The sequence below is a fragment of the Elephantulus edwardii genome, unplaced genomic scaffold (assembly GCF_000299155.1).
Source record: "Elephantulus edwardii isolate Elephantulus edwardi_28Jun2011 unplaced genomic scaffold, EleEdw1.0 scaffold00063, whole genome shotgun sequence".
NCBI lineage: Eukaryota > Metazoa > Chordata > Mammalia > Macroscelidea > Macroscelididae > Elephantulus > Elephantulus edwardii.
Window position 1 is genome coordinate 1,850,253 of NW_006399813.1, and position 22,451 is coordinate 1,872,703.

The following is a 22,451-nucleotide window of genomic DNA, read 5'->3' on the forward strand; positions in this document are numbered from 1 at the left end:
ACCACAGTAGTTCCTTCTAGAAGTGTTTAGATTGCAGATCACTTATCTTATTCAACTGAAAAGAACCTCATTGCCATTGAGTCAGGACCAATGCACAGGTTACTCTCTAGTGGGTCTTTGTCATCGTCGTCGTCGTTGTTGTTAGGTGCCGTCTAGTTGAGTATGGCTCATAGTGACCCTATGAACAACAGATCTGAACCCTGTCCTGTCCTGCGCCATCCTCACACTTCATGGCACACAAGAGCCCATTGCAGCAGCCACCATGTAAATCCACCTAGTTGAGGGTCTTCCTCTCCTTCACAGTCTCTCCACCCTTCTCAGCATCATGTCCCTCTCCAAGGAACAACCCCTCCAGCAGCATACCCAAAGTATGTGAGGTGAAACCTCATCTTACTTTCCTCCAAAGAGCACTCTGGCTGCACCCTCTCCAAGACACATCTGTCTGTTCTCTTGGCCATCCAGTGCCCTTCGCCAACACCACAACTCAAAGGCACCAATTCTTTTTCTATCATCCTTATTCACTGTCCAGCTTTCAGGTGGAGCAAGGTCATGGCAGACCCAGACACAACTTAGTCCTCCTCGGTAATTTTTTTAGTGTAATGTGTCTTCTTATTTCTTGACTGCTGGCAAGTGGTTTGGTTCTTTAGGAGGCTGTAAATTGCACAGAGGAGATTCTCCATCTTTCTCCCAAGGAGCAACTGGTGGATTCACATTGCCAGAGAGATACCCCCTCTGGGTTAGCACCATGTTTATTAACTACAATACTTCTAGGGGAAAAAAGGGTGTCCTCATCAACGATGTGGTTATTCTTAGATTCAACTCCTACATAAAAGACAAGTTAAAGCCTAAATATTTTATCTACCACTTTTCAAAATAATGAGTTGTCTTCTTAGGATCCTCCAAGATGGATTATTGAGTTGTTGATCTTTCTTTTCTAAAATTTCTTTATGAGCTCATGAGTTTAAGTGTATTTGATGGGTTTCAATCCATTGCACTTATTATTCTTATTAATGCTCATATTGACCCATCTCCTGCTGCTGGTGGGAGCCTTTTCAAGATTTCTTAGCCCTGGAGCTCTGGTCGTGTAGTCTGTAGCGTGTTCTACTGACAGCCAAAAAGATGCTGAGTCTTTTGATAGCTCTATTGGTCTCTTAGATATAAGCTTCTATGTCCTTGCCTAAAAATCTGTGCTTTAAGAATGGTAACTTTTCTAGTCTGGTGGGCAGTGTCCTCAGTGAGTGAATACTGATTCATTTTCCCATCTGCTTTTATAGAACCTTTATGTTCAGAACTTACTGGTTCATTTACAAATCTCCAAATTCCTCAAGAAGTGTTGTATGTATTTCTTTTTCTGGGTTTGGGACTTGCCATTTCTCAAAGGAGTCTTGCCTTATTTTATTGAGAAGTCATCCTTGAAGAACAGAACCTGAGACTTAAAGGAATCTTTGCTAGAGTAGGTCTAGGCCTCTGCAGAAAATTTCTAAGAAATAAATCTTTCCCCCCCCCCATTTCTTTATGAATTCATTCAAAAGTTTATGATTCAAATTTAGACCTATAGAACTTCTATGTAGTATCTCTGATTTATATCTGTATGCCTCACACAGAATGACATTAGCCTTATCTTAAAATATATGTAGTAGGAGAGAAATTAAAATATTAATATTGTTAATCATGTATTTTTTATACTGATTCATTTACAAAGTTCAAATGCATTGTTTTTCACACAAGATTATGTATTTCGTTGTTCTGTGCTGCTGAGTCAATGCTGACTCATAGTGATCCTAGAAAACAAAATAAAACTGGCACTTGGATTCCCAAGGCTGTAATCTTAGAGAAGCAGATGATACATCTTTCTTCTTTCGAGCACCTGGTGGGGTCCAACCACAACCTTTCAATTAGCAGCCAGGCATTTAACTACCATGGATCCTGATGCATTTATTCTACTAAAAATAGTTAAAGGTGTTTTCCTTGTCATTCTTTTTACCCTGTAAATAAATCCTATTAACACTCCATCATCAAATTATACTGTTTTGAGGTCATTTAAAACATTTCTTCTTTGTGTGGTCATGACATCAACAGGATATAGATAAAAGTACCATTTTGTGCTATGTAATAATGTTGCCTTCAATGTTAATTGCTTTGTAAATGATTTTTTTAAATTTGCATAAAACATTTAAATGGTTCTAAAGTTAATATATAAAGCAGATTCATTTGTAGAAATCTAGCTTCGATCCCTGTGTGAAGTTAAGTGGCTTTCCTAGCCATTGCTTTATGTTGATGCGTGAATGGGCAGAAATATAAAAATAGGGCATGTTAGCCTATCCACAGGGATTGGCTTTCTTACCAAGCCACAAGGGGGTTAGTTAATCTTGCCATTAAATTGAGTGGATCCAGCAGCAAAAAGAAGAAACCTCACCATTAGCAAAGAAAAGCGAGAAAAAAAAAAAAAAAAAAAAAAGCAACTTGTCCTCCAGGACCAGGACAACAGCCGTAGCAGCTACAGCACAGAACCAGAGACCTGACATGAGACAACAGACCTTGGCACTGTTGCCTTCCACAGGCAGAACCAGAGCTAAGCTAAGAGCCTTGGTCCAGGTTTATTGTACAACTGGGAGGAGAAGGGCTGGACAGCCAACATTGGCAGGACTAAGAATTTTGTAACACTTGCCTAAAGGCATGAGGGGTTTTTTAAATTTTATTTTATTAAATTTTATTAGTTTTAATGAACATTTACAGGGATTTTGGGTTTTCATTCCTTCATTACTGCACCATTTTTTCTACCCTCCTCCCCAGTTTGTTCTTCTTCCCCCGCCATCCGAATGTGTGTTTTAATTGTCCAATTGCCACAGTGCTTGTCAAAGTCAGTTCTGATTAATCTCCTTTGTCAGTGTGTCCTTTGCCATTCCCTATCACTCCTCCCTGAGAGAGACTTCACCCTGAGTCATAAGGAAAAGGGGATGGCATATTCTCTTAGCTACTTCCTGCTGAAAAGGGACGCTGTGGGTTTCAGGGTGAAGATCTTCTCTCACTACTCTAAAGGGCCCCTTTGGCAGTAGGAAACACATAGACTATTATGGAGATTGATTTTGGAATTTAGATGCACTCTTATTGATTGTGCTTGGCTGTACATGTTCATATCCCTGAAGATGTATCAGGGGGGGGAGGGTGTTGCAACCTAGAAGACACAAATTTAACTAACAAGTTATAAGTACATGAGTCCAAAATTATGGAAAAGTAAAAGAAAAGATTCTTTCATTGTTTTACAAACCCTCCCCCAGGTCCCCTCCACCATGTAGCCCTCGCTCTAGACTCCTGTGATGACAGAAATACCTAGTCACATATCTCTTTTACACAGTTTTCTCCCTCCTCTGTTTCAGTGCAGTATACATTATTGAACACATCTTACTCAGTCTCTCCCCAACCCTGAGGTTAGTCCCATTCTACAACAGTGGCATCATGTAATATTTGTTCTTTTGTGACTGGGATATTTCACTCAACATAATGTTCTCCAGAGTCAACCATTTTGAATAATATTTCATGAGTTCCTTGTTTTTAAATGCAGCATAGTATTCCATTGTGCAAATATACCACAGCTTCTCTAGCCATTCGTTTGTTGATGGGCACTTAGGTTGTTTCCAACTCCTTGCTATTGTGAACAAAGCTGCAATAAACATGGGAGTGCATATATCTGCTTGGATGTCAGCTATGGTCTCTTCAGGGTATATTCCCAGTAGTGGAATTGCTGGGTCAAATGGTATCTCTATTTGCAACTTTTTGAGAAAGCGCTTTCCACAGGGGTTGCACCATTTTACACTAAGGCATGAGGCATGAGGTTTAAGACTGAGGTGCATGAGAGCACATTTCAGATGCTGTACTGACCATGTTCTACTGCTAACCTTTACTATAACCTTTTGACTTCCCTAACATGGTTCTGTGTGGTCTGTGAACTATCACATTAGAGTTTGGACTCAGTAAAGCCATAAGGTTGGTGCTGAGATGAGTAGAAAGAGACCGGGAGCATGGTGGGGGGTGGGGGGAACATGCCTGATCTCATGGGAATTGGTTTTGTCTTGTTCATGCTATTGACAGGGACAGTTCCCCTTTGTGAAGTTGTTACAGGTCAGATATGGCCATCCCTACAGGGCCCTTGCTCTTTTTACACCCCGCTGCCTCAACCGTATCACTTCCTGAGTTTATTCCATGGTAGTACATAGACAGTCCTCATTACTTTTTTTTGCAGTGCCTACTACAGCATTGTGCTGGCTCATTAGGGAACTCTTTTTTTAATTATTATTTTCATTCATTCATTGTTGCACTTTTCTCCCTGCCCATCCCTCTCCCCCATTAGGGAACATTTTGAGGGGTAAACCAAACTGTATAATCTACTGGTGGCATAGTGGTAAGGAGTTGTTTGCACTGCCAACCCAAAAGCCCTTGATTATTGTCCACCAGCTGCTCTGCAGGAGAAAGGTGGGCAATCTCTTGTACGGTTTCCTTCCTCTGAAAACCTGCTGGAGGGTCAGCTATGAGTTGGTTCCAAGTCAACAGTACATAAAAACCACTACCTAACATAGAGTCCCTGGGTGGTGTCAAAGAAATGAGTTTGACTGTTAACTGAAAAATTGGTGGTTCTAATCCTCTCAGTAACGCCTAGGAATAAATGTTGGGTGACCTACTTGAAAAAACCTAGCCATTTTGCTTCCTGTGGAGCACAGTTCTATGCTGACACCTATGGGGTTCGTTGAATCAACTCAGTGGTAGCTGGCTCGTTTGCTTCATCTAACACATATTTGTTGCATTCTGGGTAGAAAAATAATATTACTGGATAAAAGAGAACAAATAATTGACTAGTAAAATCTACTAGAACAAGCAGTGCTGCCAACCAAAGGTCTGTGGTTTGAATCTACCACTTGCTCTGAGGAATGAAGATGGACAATCTCCTCCCGTGCGATTTACTGCCTCTGAAAACCAGTGGAGGCTCTGGTATGGGTCGGTTCTGACTCAACACCAATGAACATCAACAGCAAGCTAAATTAAAGAATAAATTAACTCTGTTGATTTACAGAAGATGTTGAATAGAAATATGGACTGGAGCTGTTAGGGTGGCTATGCAAAACAAGTAGGGCTTAATTAAATGAGACCTTCCAGGTGATGGTTGTTATCGTTAAGTGCCGTCAACTCGTAGGCGAGTCATAGCGACCGTTTGAACTAAAGGCCTGAACACTTTCATCATTTCTCTAAGTTCATATGGTTTCCGGAGGCAAGCTATTTTGGAAGTGGATGCCACTCCTGCTTCCAAGCTTATTTTATTTGGGGAACTCCACCACTGTCCACCACAGGTAACCATTATTGCATTTGACACATCAGGGTCACAGTGTTCAGCTTCACAGCAACCACGAGTTACCTCTGTATGGCAAGTGGACACACCAGTGCTATACCACTTAAAAGAATGTTTGACCAAAAACAATTAAAACCAGGCCCGAGGGCTACAGATTAAAATCACCCACTGTTGGCCCAGTAGCCTCACTTTCTAATCACTAGGGCAAAAGATTAAAACCTTAAAGATAGATAGGGTTTAAATAACTGAGGAGAGAAGCTGTCCCAGGTTTAGGAAGATGATGTCATCCTGTAGAATTGACTGAGAGATTCAGAGTGTTGTGAATAAACCAGTAAGATCTGAACAGAAAGATTATATAAGAGCAGGCTGGATAATAAACCAAGATTCACTTATAAGGGCATTGGCTGTTGGACTAAAAGCTTCATTGCACCTAAAGCACAGCTTCTAACCACTGATGTCGGCTCAGAGCCTTCGTGGTTCCCCAGCGACAGGCTTTTGATCTAGAAGAGGACATCTCATCTGAACTATGCTGCCAGAGGACTCCTCATAGAACAAAGTCCAAGGTGACTTAGAGATTAGGGGAGACAAGTGCTTAAATGAGGTACTGACAGTGGAAAAAGGACATTTAACAATTTAGAAGTAGACTGTATAGGAGTTGGAAACCTTTTCATTGTTTCTAAAGATGGAAGAAAGGATAGGCACTCAAAGATGACTGTAATTCCCAGTCTGGCTTCAGAGGAAGGGAGTAGCCTCATTCCTGTGTCCTCAATGACACTCAGACATTTTTCATCATTTTGTTCAGGAAAGAAGAGAACTCAAAATGTAGTCATGTGAGTCTTGAGTCTTTTTCATGGATAGTGTGCCCTCTAGTGTCCCTGCCAGGTTCCAAAGCCTTGTTGTGTTGTGCCACCAAGCAGAGTCCAACTCAGAACCACCTTATAGGACAGAGCAGACCTAGAAGGCTGTTCTCTTTATGGGGGCAGATCATCAGATCTTTTCTCCTGAGGAGCAGCTGGTGGATTTGAACTGTCAGCCTCTCAGTTAGCAGCCAAGCTCTTAACCATTATGCCATGAGGTCTCCTTGAAGCTTCTTCTTGTTGTGTGCCAGTGAGTTGGAATCAACTCGTAGCTGACCCTCCACCAGGTTTTCAGAGGCAGTAAAGCACGTGGGAGGAAATTGCCATACCTTCTCCCAACAAGCAGTTGGTGGATATGAACTGTGTGCCTTTGTGATTGCAGCACAGCTTCTTACCACTAGACCAGCAGGGTTCCCTTGAAGCTCCTTAGAGGACTGGAAATGGTGTCTGGATTTATGTTACTGCTCTAGAGGTTGTTCAGTGCTATTGAGTCTATTTTCAACTTCTTGTGACCCCAAGTGACAGACAGAAATGTCTCATAGAGTTTCCTAGGCTGTGACTTTTACAGCACACGCAGATCACAAGTCTTTCTCCTGCGGAGTCTCTGGGTCAGTGTGATGCACCAATCTTTTGATTCACCACTCTGAGCTTAACCATTGTAATACTATGGTTTTTTCTATACTCTGCCTGACTTCCTCACTATTTTCCTTCCTTTTCTTTCTTACCTCAGGGCATTGCAGGCACGGATGTCGCAAAGGAGGCATCAGATATCATTCTGACAGATGACAACTTCACCAGCATCGTGAAGGCAGTGATGTGGGGTCGGAACGTCTATGATAGCATCTCCAAGTTCCTTCAGTTCCAGCTCACTGTCAATGTCGTGGCCGTGATCGTGGCCTTCACCGGAGCCTGTATCACTCAGGTGAAATAACTGAGGGGTGGCCTGAGATGGAAGGGATGAGGCAAGGGCTGAAGAACACGGCCTACAGGGTATAGTGCGCTACTGAGGAGCGAGGAAAAAGGGTTTCCCCAATGGTATTGTAGCAGGATTTAGCTCTAGTAGGATCACTGTCTCCATCTATTAATGGAGAGTGATGATCATTTATCCACTATTTCCGTAGCATTTTGGTACCATCAACTGTAATGAGAATGTAAGATTCTGAAGCTTCATCTGACATACTTTGGGCATGTTGCAAGGAGGGACCAGTCCTTGGAGAAGGACATCATGCTTGGGAGGGTGGAGGGACAGTACAGGAGGGGAAACCCTCTATGAGGTGGATTGATTCGGTGACTGGGGTAATCGGGATGGGTGTGTCAGAGGCAGTGCAATTGGCACAGGATAGGGCAGGGTTTAGGGATGTTGTACATATCGCTATGAGTCGCAGATGACTCGATGACACATAACAACAAACAACAAATATGTTTAGTCTTCAAAAACAAACTCACAAGGTAGGCATTACTATACCTATCATATGAGTGAGAAATTTGAGGCTCAAAAAGCTGAAGTAACTTTCTCAGGGTCTCTTGCTAATAAGAAGCAGAGCCAGATTCAAAGTCTAGGTGACCAGTAGAGAAGCTAGGGGATAGTTAGCTTCTAGGAGTAAAGATGGAGCTGAGGGTGAGAGGGGGCGGCTTCTGAGGGAAGCTAAAAGGGCTGGGTCTTCTTCCCACCAGGATTCTCCACTGAAAGCCGTGCAGATGTTGTGGGTTAATCTCATCATGGACACCTTTGCCTCCCTGGCCCTGGCCACAGAGCCCCCAACCGATTCTCTGCTGAAGCGCCGCCCCTATGGTCGAAACAAGCCCTTGATCTCACGTACTATGATGAAGAATATCTTGGGACACGGAGTGTATCAGCTCACTGTCATCTTCCTCCTTGTCTTTGCCGGTAAGCCTCAGATACAGGGTTGTGCTTAGTGAGGTGGGAGGAGACGGGACAAAGGATGGAGGCTCCAAGGAAAAAGGCGCCTGGGAATAAGTGGAGTGCGACACTAGGATAGCAGCAGCTTTCTCATGGAGCGCATTCTGCATTGTGCTGTGTCACGTAAACTTGGGAATCTCACGTGCATGGTATTGAATTGTGTGTCCCCAGACATGTGTTGTAAATCCTAACCCTGTACCTGAGGTTATGATTCCTACTTGTAATGGGTTTTCTTTGTTACGTTAAGAAGCCTGTTTATGTAGAGTGTGTTTTAAGCCTTTGAGAGAGAAAAAGAGTAGATAAAGCATTGAGAAGCTATTAGAGATGGAAATGTAGAGATACTACACCACAGGAAGATTACCCCAGGACATCAACAGAGACCAGGACCTTCCTCCAGAGCCAACAGAGAGACAGAGACTGCCCCAGAGCCAGCACCTGAATGCAGACTTCGAGCACCCTGACATATGAAGGGAATACATTTCTGTGTGTGAAAGCCTCCCACTTCTGGTAGTTCTGCTACAGCAGCACTTGACAACTAAGTCGGGGAAAGTTTTTAAGTCATGTGAAAAACTGAAGCACAGTTCACAGAGTGGTGCAAAGACTTAAACCTATGTCTCCCTGACTCTAGGGCTCAGAATCTCACCCCCAAGATGCACTGCGAGAATGCAAAAGTCAATGGGGCAAACTTATAAAGTCAAAGAGGTTAAATCTGACTGTGAGCAAAAACCCTGTCAAAGAAGGAAAACACAAACCCTGTCAAAGGTGAAAAGTTTATATGGCCCAGAAAAGCCAGGCCATCCCATCGATTCCAGCCCTCATAGGTTTCACTGTATCTGATAGTCCATTTAGCACAGACAGGGACCAGTTAGAATGAGCACCTCTATGGCTGTACCAGTGAGTTCTGGCCCAATCTGAGCACTGGCTGAGACTATTATTATTATTATTATTATTATTATTATTATTATTACTATTATTTTGTGTGAGCACCGTCAAATCAAATCTGACTGGTACAAGAGGAGATTGCGCTCCTTCTCCATCTGGTGGATTCGAACTGCATACATCTGGGATTGCAGTGCAGCTTCTTTTTTTTTTAAATTATTATTAAATTTTATTCGTTTTAATGGACATTTACAGAGATTTTGGGTTTTCATTCATTCACTGTTGCACTGTTTTCTCTACCCTCCTCCCCAGTTCGTTCTTCTCCCCACCCCACCCCGAATGTCTGTTTTAATTGTCCAATTGCCACAGTGCTTGTCAAAGCCAGTTCTGATTAATCTCCTTTGTCAGTGTGTCCTTTGCCATTCCCTATCACTCCTCCCTGAGAGAGACTTCACCCTGATTCATAAGGAAAAGGGGATGGCATATTCTCTTAGCTACTTACTGCTGAAAAGGGACGCTGTGGGTTTCAAGGTGAAGATCTTCTCTCACTACTCTAAAGGGCCCCTTTGGCAATAGGAAACACGTAGACTATTATGGAGATTGATTTTGGAATTTAGATGCACTGTTATCAATTGTGCTTAGTCGTACATGTTCATATCCTTGAAGATGTATCATGGAAGTGTTGCATGCAGTGCAGCTTCTTACTACTAGGCCACCAGAGCTCCCTGAGACCATTCTTAACCTCCAGTGCTTGCCTTTTTCTCCCTACTAGGTGAGAAATTCTTTGACATTGACAGTGGGAGAAACGCACCTCTACACTCACCACCCAGCCAACACTACACTATTGTTTTTAACACCTTCGTGCTGATGCAGCTCTTCAACGAAATCAACTCCCGCAAGATTCACGGAGAGAGGAACGTCTTTGCTGGCATCTTCCGCAATGTCATCTTCTGCTGTGTGGTCTTGGGCACATTCATTAGCCAGGTGAGAGTCTAGCTGGGTTAGGATAGGATGTCTGGGATCACACAGGCTGGAAACTGGGAGCCAGGATTCCCTAAGGACCCAAGAAGAGGAGTGGGGGATTCATGGAACTGGAGCCTGTGGGCTTAACCCTTCAGGACTCCCAATTTTGCTTCCTTTTGAACATTACTCCAGGATTGGTGCCCCACTTATGTCAGGTGTTCCACTATAAGGCAGCTAATCAAATAAGACATGTAGAATCCTTTAATTATGTTTTTAAAACACAGAAAGTATGCAGCATGCCCAAGAGAAGGGTCCCTGTCTTCTAGCCCTGGCCAGTACACATGACATGTGTTAGCATGTGCAGTGCAGGCTCTTTCCTGGTCCCTGTCCCTTTGCTGTAAGAGAGCTTATCATGGAAAATGCTGGGCAATGCCCAGAGAAAGAGAGTTGACACGTGGCTGATACGTAATTGAGAAAGCCTGGTTTCGGCTTTCCCTGTGAGAACCTGACTAAAGTAAATTTGGGTGGCCTGGTGGTGAAAGGATTGAGTCTCTGCCTTCTTGCCCTGACCTTCGGCACTCTAAAACATCCGTGGATACAAGACATGAGCTCTGCCTATAGCAAAGAAGCCCTGCCCCCCTCTCCTCTCAGCAGCAGGCTTCCTTGTTTAACCCATCCTGGAACCCTCCCCCCCACCACTGTGCCTTCCCTTTGCTGCCCAGTTCTTGCATTAACGATGGCCATAAGAAAAGGCTGTATCTGTAATTCATAGATTTCTTCTCTCTGACTCCCAGCCTCAGTGAGCAGACCAGGACTTGTACCAAAGGGGTCCTGGGCAGAGGCCTTCTGTGACTGTGCGGGGCCTTAGTTGGGGTTTTAGCTGTTAGCCTCCTCCCTGATGGTACACTATCCCTTTCTCTGTCATAGATTCTTATCGTGGAATTTGGAGGCAAACCCTTCAGTTGCACAGGCCTCACTCTGTGCCAGTGGTTTTGGTGTCTCTTCATCGGAATTGGAGAGCTGCTGTGGGGCCAGGTGAGTATGAGCAGAAAAGACTTAGAATACTGTTAGTTAGTAGCTGGTATTAGGTCTTTCGTTCTTAGGTTCGCTATGAGCCACCTACGACTCAACGGCACTTAACAACAATATAGAGAGAGCTCTGTTGGCCTAGTGGATAGAAAGTTATGCTATCAAGCCAAAGGTGGGTGATTTTAATCTGTGGCACTCAAGCCTGGTTTAAATTGTTTTTGGTCAAACATTCTTCTAAGTGGTTTAGCACTGGCCTGTCCATTTTCTGTACAGAGGTAACTTGTGGTTGCTGTGATTTTTAACACTGTGACACTGATGTGTCAAATGTGATAATGATTACCCATGGTGGACAGTGTTTGGTGGAGCTCCCCATTTAAAACAAGCTTGGAAGCAGGAGTGGCATCCACTTCCAAAATAGCTTGCCTCCAGAAACTCTATGAACGTGGAGAAATGATGAAAGTTATACAAGTGTTCAGGTACTTCGTTCGTAGGGTCGCTATGAATCATCTACAACTCGACGGCACTTAACAACAACAACAACATATTGTTGTTAGGTGCTGCTAAGCTGGTTCAAGCTCATAGCAATCCAGTGTACAACAGATCACATTACACAGGCCTGTGCCGTCTTCATAATCATCTGAGCTCATGTAACAGCTACTGTGTTAATCCGTCTTGTTGATGGTCTTATCTTTTGCGTTTCCTTAACTTTCCCAAGCCAATAACCTCCTTCTCCAGGGACTGGCTCCTTCTGATGACATGTCCATAATACATGAGCTAGTCTTCTCAATTTCTCTTCTAAGAAGCATTCTAGCTGCACTTCTCCCAAGACAAATTGGTTCATTCTTTTGGCAGTCCATGATATAGCTAGTATTCTTCAGCATATCAGTTCTTCCTGCATTAGTCTCCTTATTCATTGTCCAGGTTTCACATGCACGTAAGACAGCTGAAAATACTGCAGCTTGGGCCAGGCACATTGTAATCTTCAAATGTGATATCTTTGGTTTCTAACTGTTACAAGAAGTTTTGCGCTATGCTGTACATTAATTTCTTGGTGGCTGCTGCTCCCATAGGCACTGACTGGGATGAGAGTAAAATGAAATCCTTGATAACTTCAATCTTTTTTCCATCCATTTATAATGATGCTCCTTATTCTAGTTGTAAGGATTTCTAGTTTGAGTTAAGGTGTGGTACAATTGAAGGCTGTAGTGTTTGGTTCTCATCACTAAATGCTTCAAGTCCTACTCATTTTCAGTAAGAAAGATGTCTCATCTGCCTATTTCAAGCTGTTAATTAAAATACTCTTCATCCAGTCTTGATATCACGTCCTTCTTCATTCTCTCAAATTACATGCTCAGTACTGATTGAATACTTTTGGTGAAAGATACAGCCCTTATGCACACCTGTTTTGATTTTAAGCCATGCAACGTCCTCAATTCTGTTCCAATGATTGCCTCTTAGTCTTTGTCCAGATCCCACGTAAACACAACGAAGTGTCCTGAAATGACATGGAGGAGGCAGCTGACCTCCTTTAACTTCAAAAAGGATAGAGAGACTCGCCATCAACATCAACACTAATTCCTAGGACACAGAGATCAGGCATGCCTCCATTCCTCCGTTGTTGGTTTTTGTTGTTGTTTTTTATTTATGGAGTTTTTCTTTTTTAAATTTATTATTAATTTCAATGAAAATTTACAGAGATTTTTGGATTTGCACGCATTCATTGTTATGCTTTTTTCCCCTCCCAACCCTTCCCTCTAGTACACTATCCTCTTGGAAAAGTAAAAGAAAATCTTTCATTGTTTTACAATCCCTCCCCTGAGGTCCACTCCACTATACAGCCTTCACTCTGGACTCCTGTCATGACAAAAATCCCTAATAATTTTCCCTCTTAAACAGTTTTCTCCTTCATCTGTTTCAATGCAGTGTACATTATTGAACCCATCCTTCTCAGTCTCCTCCCAACCCCAAGGTCAGTCCTGCTTTACAACAGTGGCACCATGGAGTATTTGTCCTTTTGTGACTGAGATACTTCACTCAGCATAATGTCCTCTAGGGTCACCCATTTTTAATAATATTGCATGAGTTCCTTGTTTTTCAATGCAGCATAGTATTCCATTGTGTGAATATACCACAGCTTCTCTATCCATTCTTTTGTTGAAGGGCACTTAGGTTGTTTCCAACTCCTTGCTATTGTGAACAAAGCTGCGATAAACATGGGTGTGCATATATCTGCTTGGATGTCTGTTATGATCTCTTTGGGGTATATTCCCAGTAGTGGAATTGCTGGGTCAAATGGTATCTCTATTTGCAACTTTTTGAAAAAGCGCCATACCACCTTCCACAGTGGATGCACCATTTTACACTCCCACCAACAGTGAATAAGGGTCCCAGTTTCTCCACAACCTCGCCAGCATTTGTTGCTTGCTGTTCTGTTAAATTTTGCTATTCTGACTTGGGTGAGATGATATCTCATAGTTCTTTTAATTTGCATCTCCCTAAGAGCTAGGGATTTTGAACATTTCTTCATGTGCTTGTTAGCCATCTGAATGTATTCTTCAGTAAAGTGTCTGTTCATATCCTGTGCCCATTTTTCTCTTGAATAATTTACCTTTATTTTGTTATGGTGCTCAGGTATTTTATAAATTCTGGATATAAGTCCCTTATCTGATATGTCATTACCAAATACTTTTCCCCAGTCTGTGGCTTCCCTTTTTACCCTGTTGAAGAAGGATGTACATAGGGATTTGATTCTTAGAAGATCCCATTCATCTATTTTATCTTCTCCTGATTGTAGATTCAGTTGTTGTTTTTAAACCACCAATTCTGACATAAACCATCCCTCCTATATCACTCTACTTCTTTCCTGAGTTTGATAATTCTTTATAATGACCATAGACAATCTCAGTTTTGAGGCTTATTAGAGAAGTAACAAGTTATAATTCAGGACCAGAAATGACTCAGGATACGATTCTTTGTTCAGAATGCCATCTTCTTCTCCACCCTGTCCATGGGCAGGTCTCTCTCTGTGTCTTAGACCCCTTGGTCTGGCCTCTGCCCTGTTCTAGCAAGTTTGACAGTGCTCTTGTAGCTCTTCCTATATGTGCCCAGAAGCACCAGTAAACCACAGCCCTGACACACAAAGTTCTAGCTTCATGAGCAAACTTACCTCTGCCAAGTACCCAGAGAGCCCCTACTCTGCCAGGAAACGTTATTGCACCATCTGTTGCTGGTCTCCTAGCCCCTTGCCTCTGCAGCCATCATTTCTCTCCTGCTGCTTCTTGCCATTTCTCATCTGCAGATTACAGTTCTATCTTTGTAGCTATCTCTATGCTTGGAAGGAAGAGGACAGTGCAGGAGAGGAAGACCCCAAATGAGATGGATTGACACAGTGACTGGGATAATGGGGGGTAGATGTGTCAGAGACAGTGAGACTGGCTCAAGATAGGGCAGGATTCAGAGCTGTTGTTTTTAGGGTCGCTATGAGTCACAGGCGACTCAACAGTATCTCTGGCTCTCTATCTCTGACTCTTGGATCTAGGAGGTTCTCAGCACAAAAATCCTGGGTCCAGAGGATGCACTGTCCTTCCAGCTTATTTTTCTTGATAGAAGATTTCCACTTCTCTTTCCTTTCACCTCCTTTTAAAATAAAAGGTGTGGCTCAAACAAGACCTCATTGTAACATTGAGTCAACTGCAATTCATAGCAGCCCTAAGAACAGCGAATCTGAACCTTGACCTTTCGTGTGCCATCCTCACAATCTCAGATATACTTGAACCTGTTGTTACAGACACTGTGTTAGTCTGTCTCATTGAGAGTCTTCTTCTCATTGTTTGATCCTCCACCTTTCTAAGCATGATGGCCTTTTTGCAAGGACGGTCCCCACCTGACAACAAGCCCAGAACATGTGAGATGAAGTCTCACCTCATTCTTGGCTCCAAAGAACACCGTGGTTGCACTTTCTCCAAGACATATTTGTACTTTTGTCAGCACACAGGATATTAAGTACTCTTGGCAAACAAGGACTGTGTTTTTATTGTTGTTATGTGTCATCAAGTTGCTTGTGGCTCATAGCAACTCTATGTACAGCAGCTCTGAAACCTGCTCTACCCTGAGTCAACCTCATTATCTCTGACACACCTACCCCCATTATCCTAGTCATTGAATCAATCCATTTTATCGAGGGTCTTCCTCTCCTGCACTGTCCCTCCATGCTCCCAAGCATGATGTCCCTCTCCAAGGACTGGTACCTCCTAGCAACATGTCCAAAGTATGTTAGACAAAGCTTCAGAATCCTTGCCTCCAAGGAGCAGCCTGGTTTCACCCTCTCTAGGACGAACCTGTTTGTTCTCCTAGCAGTCCATGGTATACTCAATACTCCAGCACCATAGATCAAAGGCATCAATCCTTCTTCTTTCATTCTTAGTCACTAGAGCTGATGTATAGCAAGTAATTGTGAAGACCATGGCCTAGATCAGGTGGACTAGACCTCTGTAAAATGTGATGACTGAGTCAGACCCTGTGATAAGGTGGTAACTAAGTCGTGATAAATGTCACTGTAATCCTGCCTTATCAACAAACAGACAGCTCACTCCAAAATGAGACCATGACTATAGGCATTGAGTCTAGAATTTATTACACATCATAACATGAAGGACTATGGCTAGGAGTAAGTCACTGCATCATACCATTGGTCACAATGTTATCCATAATTTGTTAGAGTGCCTTGTTATTGTTAGCTAGTAATGTTACCATAAAAATATCACCAAATCTGGTAAGATTTTTCAATCCTTCCTTAATACCTCTTAGTAATAACCCTTGTCCTCAGCTTTGGCCTAGACCGTAGTGTTTTATAGACCCTAGGGCTCTGCCTATTATCCCAGGTGCCAGTCTTTCTGGATAATGGAGGCTCTGCACTAATTGGGCCCACACAGCCCTCCCTGGGTTGCATGGCCTCCCCAGTAGACCTGCCTGATGTTTCTTCTATGCCTCCTCGAGATGTCGCCTAGTTAGCCCCTCTCATCTACAGGTCTTGAGCGAAGTAGTTTTACACTTGAGTGGAGATTAGCTGTGTGAAATAACCTCTGGGACAAGTCTCACATGTGGTGGCATGGCCTTGATGCTAGATCACAGCCTTCCTTTGTCTCACATCCAAAAGAACTACGACATACTTCCCATTACACAGCCCGAGGTTCCACCTCAGACCCCATACACAGTCTCCCTTTCCCATGTGTGCTGTCTAACCTGTATCCTCTAGTTCACCAAGTGATTGGCTTTGAATTGAAAACCTAATCTACTGCTCCTTGCCTTCTGATAATGCTCATGTGTCCCTTCTTTTTTTTTAAATTATTATCAAATGTTATTAGTTTTAATGAATGCCCCTTCTTCTGTGCCCTGTCCCACCTACTTCCTCACTCCAACCCCAAGAATTTTTTATCTTCCACTATAGTTTTACTATCACAGAAGTTAGTTTACCTGTAGTTACTAAGAAGTTTTCCAAGACCCTTCTCTCCCTTTTGCCTATACAATTACAGTGTGTCTATCCGTTCACCATATTTCTTTTCTCAGGCCCTAATCTCTCCCCTTTCTACTATGTATCCGTTTTGTTCTGATTCCCTTTAAGAACAGACAGAAAGGGAGACTTGAGACAGAAGGAAGAGAATGGTGTGTATATACGTAGGTTTATATAGTATAGACTGCTGCACCATAAACTCTCTTAAATCTCCACAAATGTAGGGCCTGATCCCGGTAGGGAGTTGGTAAGCGTTTGTGTGAAGAATGAATGATTTCTTCCCAGTGCTCCCCAAATGGGAAAAGTAATGGAGCAAGGAGCAGCCTATGTAGGGGCCTGACTTCAGGTGAGTGACTGCACTTCTTCCCTGAATCTGTGTCTCCCTTTTCTTTGACCTGTTCTTAGGTCATTTCTGCAATACCCACCCAGTCTCTGAAGTTCCTGAAGGAGGCTGGGCATGGAACCGCCAAAGAGGAGATCACCAAGGATGCGGAGGGTCTGGACGAGATTGACCACGCTGAGATGGAGCTGCGCCGAGGCCAGATCCTCTGGTTCCGGGGCCTGAACCGTATTCAGACTCAGGTACCCTGATATGTGTGACCTGTCCTCATGCTGGGCTAAGAAATCTCCCCATATTAGGGAGAGGGTGGGAAGGCAGCAGTTCTCAGTGCCCAATGCCTCTCCCCTCCTTAAGGCTCATTACTACTAGGAAGCCCTGGCACCCCTCAGCTTCCGGTCAGACAAGGGCAGAAAGGTGTGAGTGGGCTCTTCTAGAAGTCAAGTAGTCAAGGAACCAAGAAGGTGGGACATTAACCCTGTTCCTTATCTAAGGGTTGGCTCAGAAACCCACACACCTGGCCTCGTCGACTGGGTGGATGTCCTACCTAAGCTCCCTTGTGATCTGTAACTTCAGACCCCAGGGAGGGAAGGGTTCCATTTTACCCCACCCCTCAGAAAGGACTCTACTAATATCTCTATACCCCCAGCAGATACTTAAAGTATCTGCACATTTTCAAGTGGCTTTTGTGATAAAGCAGCTGTATCTAGATGGATCTTTTTATTTAAAAAAAACAAACAAACCATCTTTCACCCTTTTCTTGCTTGCCCTCTCAAAACTGACCAGCAGGATGAGGTCTCGAAGGGCTAAGTATGCACAAGCAACCACAATATTGGTATGCCTGAGTGTCTTTTGCAGGATCCAGACTTGCACTCTGAAAAAGGAAGAAGCTATCATTTCATTGACCTTTTCCATCCTTGGGATTGCGAATGAGATGGAAGCTCTTCTGACACTCTTTAGTCCCCTTGCCTCCTACAGTCCTAAGTCACTTTCCTCTCCCTCACCCCCATACTTCCATTCACCCACTTTAACCACCTTATCCTAAGTGAATGGGTTGGTCTAGATGTTGATAATTCTAACACCATCCATACAGTCCACCATTGTATGTATTAGTACTGAGATCTATCTCACCAATCCGTTAGGTCTCAATATCTCAGGGGTGTTCACCAGAGAACAAACATGGTTCTCTGTTGATTAGCCAGTGAACCCAGAAATCCATTTCCGTCTCTAAAATAGGCCTTTGAAAATAGTAAGTCCTCTGGGCAATACCACCTCCTTAGTGCACAGGGGGAAATAGATGCAATGAATATTCTAAACCAAACCCCTAGGTGGATCTCATCTTCCAGCAGAGACAAGGTAGCCTAGTGGAAAAGGGCCAGGTAGGGAAGCACTGGGGCTCCTTTCCCCTCTCTAGTTCTTCCCAGGGAGGGGACTTCTACCAGGACCTGCACAGACTCCTCGGGGCGTCCAGGGTCCCCACCCCACCCTGATCCAGGTCACTGAGTCCACCAAGAGCCAGAGCCTCATGAGCTCAGAGAACTCAGCGCCTTTGGCTCCAATCCCTGAGGCGCCCGTGTGTTCCTGCAGGTCTGCTCTTTTCATAATAACCTGTCTTTGCTTTTCTTCCCTTCAGGATCACCTGTGTCTTCTTCTGCTCTGGGGGAGGGGGCTTTTTCCTAGCCAGGATTCCCTTGTTCCAGTGTCTCCTGACTCCTTGCCAGCCTTCTCTCCTGAGGGTCTGAGATCGATGGTCTTCCTTTCTCTCCACTCCCAATTGCCATTCCCTCGACCTCGTGCCTCTATTTGGTGCAGCTGCCCACGTAGCTTTAGTTGCACTGCATTGTCCTGCTGGCACATGAAGCAGTTGGGCTAGAACAGTATTCAGGCCCAGGCTTAGGCACAAAGGTGGCCTATTAAAGCGGCTGTGATGACCCAAAGTGCCATCCCCGTGTGCACCCAACTCAGCAGATGTGCCGTCTGGACACCTGAAGGTCCTTTCCCAGCACCAACTTTGCAGCCCCAGGAAGGTTCTAGCAAAATCAAATCCCCAGCCATCTGCTTGTGCCTTGTCAGTCTCACTGCAACAAGGCAGTGGCGGGAGAAATGCCAAGCTGTTACACAGACCTCCCTGGGATCCCCTTTTCCCCAGTTCTAGGCTGTTTGTCCCTTCTCTTTCTCTATAGTTTTCATTGTAAGGCACTTTAAAAAAAATTGTTTTGTTTTGTTTTCCTTTTTTTCCCAGAGCTCAAAGGCCTGGAAAGTAAAATTTGGGAAAACATAAAGGTTAGAACCCCACGAAGGTAAACCTAGGACCCTATTTCATTGTGAGGGTTAGAATGTTACAGCTCTAGTAAGACACGAGGAAAGGTAACTGTCTTTGCAGCCTTATCTATGCAGCTGGAACCCTCCCAAGTATAAATCATTTCTTCCCACGGGATCCGGCTCCCGGGCCCCCAGGAAACTGTTATATGACGAAGGGATTAAGTTTTAGCTCACACTTTCAGCTGAATCCAGAAATAAGCTCTAAACTTCTCATGGCTTCTCAGGAAGCTTTAAAAGCAATAATAAGGGTCCAGCTTTCCTACTTCTTTCCTCCTTGGGAGATAAGGAAGGATAAATGGGAGCTGCACCTTCCTACACTCCTCCTGCCAGGTCTACCTGCTATTAAGGCAAATGGGTGTCTCAGGTTATTCTGCGGATTCCCTTTGATTTGCCTCTTGTTAACTTAGGGGGATGAGAACTGTTGGTTTACTTGACGTTCTTGATCAAGATCATGACTGGAAAATTAATGGCACTAATTACCTCTGCCTTTGAAGAGTAAGACACTGGAAATCAGAGGCCACTTGCATAGGGCTGAGCCAGCCGCTGCTCGTCACAACCACTACCAACAACACACTTCCCTCAGTCTAACTGTTGAATTCTGTGACCAGCATTTCTGCCGGGTATTTGAGGGCCTCCCATAATCTGTAGCTAGTGGCTTCCTCTCTAAAGAGTCTGGCCGCTGGGTTCCTAAGCTCCACTCTCAGCACTTTGCTCACTTCAACCCAGGGAAAGAAACACAGGCAGAGGGTAAACCTGTGGCCCAGAGCCCTTCCACCACAGCCTCCCACTGCCTTTGTTCCTTCAAATACAAGAGTTCTTTTACTGGAAAAGCTACAGAAAATAAGAAGTGCATTTAATGGATTTGGAGGTTCCTGAGCCTCGGAATTGGTAATATATTCTTTGCCTTAATTTTCTTATACTTGCATGTCTTACTTTTTTCAAGAATTCAGCTCCAAGCAGTGGCTCACCTATCCCTCCCTGTTGGGAGTTGTAGGCGGGCAGATCCCTTTAATAAAGTTAGGTACTTTTGGACCTAAATTTTTGATACTCTTTGATATTAGGTGAAATGGAAAGAGAAGACTGGATTCTAGTTGAATATTTGGACTCCACAACTAATTGTTCCTTAAATGAAGTATAATATGTAATTAATATCTTGCCCCTTCTCATCCTCGCCTTTGCTTTGTGTGGGGGCTGGGTCTCTTTCTTGCTTCTCATATCCTGTTCCACTTTCAACTTCTGCCCCCTTCCCTTGCCCTCCACCCTCTCTCCTCACCTCTCTCTGACTGTGGAGAAAAGCTGTCTCACCCTCTGATTCTTTGCAGATCGACGTAGTTAACACATTCCAGACTGGAGCCTCTCTTAAGGGAGTCCTAAAACGACAGACCATGAGTCAACAGTTTGATGTAAAACTTGTTCCTAGCTCAGCCCATGTAACAGTTGCCCCCACCACTTCTGTTGCTGGAGCTGCTGTCTCGTCTACTCTGGGCAGTGAGTGAGAGTCTATTACGATGCATGATTTGCTAAAATGACCACAAGAGAGCACGTGGCATCCACTGTCACCAACCAGGGTTATTTGTTCCTTTGGGTTTTTCCCTCTGATCTTAGAGTTTAAGGGAAGAAAAGACACAAGTCCCACTTGAAAAACAAAACCAGGCTGTGTGCTCTTTTAAAATTTAGTTCTATTTTCCTTTTGGAAGAGCTGTTAAGCAGTAACCATTTTAATGACAGTAGTCCTGCCTTTTGGATTGTTCCCGTGCATTGCTTGTTTCTCCCTTTCCTTGAGCTTTTTGTCTGTTCATTTTATGTTTTGTTTTGATATGTTCTTGCTGTTGTTGTTCTCCTTCCTTCTGTTCCTTTGGTTTTCTCTCAAGAGTCTAAACTCTCATTCCTAAGCTGGCTGTAGATGTGGGCAGAATGGTCAGGGTGTCTCTTCATTTGTAGGCAAGTTTCTGACTAGAAATGTGATTTCTGAGGGATACGAAGCGAGGTGTGAAGGGAGCGACTGTGACAGTGAAGCTTTTTGCTAGCGGAACTGACATCATCGAGCCAGTTTTGGGCTTGGCCAATGGCAGTTAGTCATTTGGGTTACGAGTCTATCACAGTATAGCCATAAAAGCTGTAGCTGGATTTGGAGAAAAGAAAATGATTCTGTTCAAATGTGAAGGTCCAGGCATCCCTATTAATTTACTTTCCAGGAACTTTAAACCCAATTCTCGTTTAAGAATCAATTCATTCACTTCTTAACAAAGGAAAACATGCAAAGATGAAAATAATGTGGCGAAGTTTTTTTTTTCTTTGTTTCTAATTTTTTTTTTTTAGGAGTTTCTGAAGAGTAGTTCTTTTTCACTCCTCCTTTTCTTTTGATTTGTTTCACCTCTAGTCTGCCCTCCATGTCTACTCTTGCACTTAAAATTCTCAGAAGTGTTTTCTCACGGCATGCCTGTCAACTGGCAGCCTGCCAGCTCCCCGCCCAACATCTGGGGTTCTCATTGGTTGACTGGATTCCTGCTAATACGTGTGCTTCCTGTTCCTGGTCATTTTACCTTTCACCCAAGTTGAGCACAAAAAAATAGAATATAGTCAGCTCGTTGTTAATGGCGTTGTTACAAGTATTTGGTGAGGAGAGAATATCTCAGTATAAAGTAGATTAGATTTTCTGTGGGTTTTTAATATCTGAGTGACTACCTATATTCTTTCCTTCCTCTCTCATCATTGCAGCCACTCACCCACCAGAGGAAGAGTGAAATAGTAATTACACTGTCACATGATTGTGAGTCGTGGAGCTTGATTAGACGTATTTTCTTTACAGTCAGCCATGTGCTGGTGTGAGGTCCGAGGTGGAGCGTTGAAAGGCAGACAAGGAAAGGACTAAATAGGTCTATGTGGCAAATATTTAAGAGTCTCTAGCATGAATCTTTCCATATTCCTCCTTCATCTCCTTTTTCCCTTTTAGTTTCGCCATTGTCTGCTAACTAGCTTCTGTCCCCTTAAAGCATCTCTGTCTGGTGTGAAGGGCTTGGAGGCTTAGCAGAAGGCAGAGCTCGAAGGGCTGTTGTAGAGAAGCTGGCCGAGGGGTGTGCTGTGAGACCTCATGGTTGAGCTCAGACAGGAAGCCCAGACCACATCTGCTCTTTCTCCAGCTGTGCTTTCTTCCTTGGAAGTGCTAGCAGTTGTAGCCTTCTGTTTATTTACAGTTCTTTATGTGCATTTTAAGCCCCCCTTTCCCATTCCACATCTTCCCATGAATCCAATTATTTGTCCAGCCTTCAGGAGCTAAGTCTCTAAGGCTTCCTATA

At 43.7% G+C, this 22,451-nt stretch overlaps 1 protein-coding gene across 4 annotated transcripts in view; it reads left to right on the top strand.

Moving 5' to 3' along the window:
* The window catches only part of ATP2B4 (ATPase, Ca++ transporting, plasma membrane 4), an 80,052-nt gene that overhangs the window by 54,058 nt on the left and 3,543 nt on the right, over positions 1 to 22,451 (top strand). The window contains exons 15-20 of one of the 4 annotated variants that reach the window (XM_006887889.1): positions 6,926 to 7,117; positions 7,870 to 8,083; positions 9,768 to 9,979; positions 10,886 to 10,993; positions 16,902 to 17,078; positions 20,478 to 20,585. In XM_006887889.1, coding sequence (XP_006887951.1) covers positions 6,926 to 7,117; positions 7,870 to 8,083; positions 9,768 to 9,979; positions 10,886 to 10,993; positions 16,902 to 17,078; positions 20,478 to 20,585 — 1,011 coding nt within the window. Of the gene's footprint in view, positions 1 to 6,925; positions 7,118 to 7,869; positions 8,084 to 9,767; positions 9,980 to 10,885; positions 10,994 to 16,901; positions 17,079 to 20,477; positions 20,883 to 22,451 lie in introns of those variants that run through there. The other 3 variants (XM_006887891.1, XM_006887892.1, XM_006887890.1) reach the window with 3 other exon arrangements.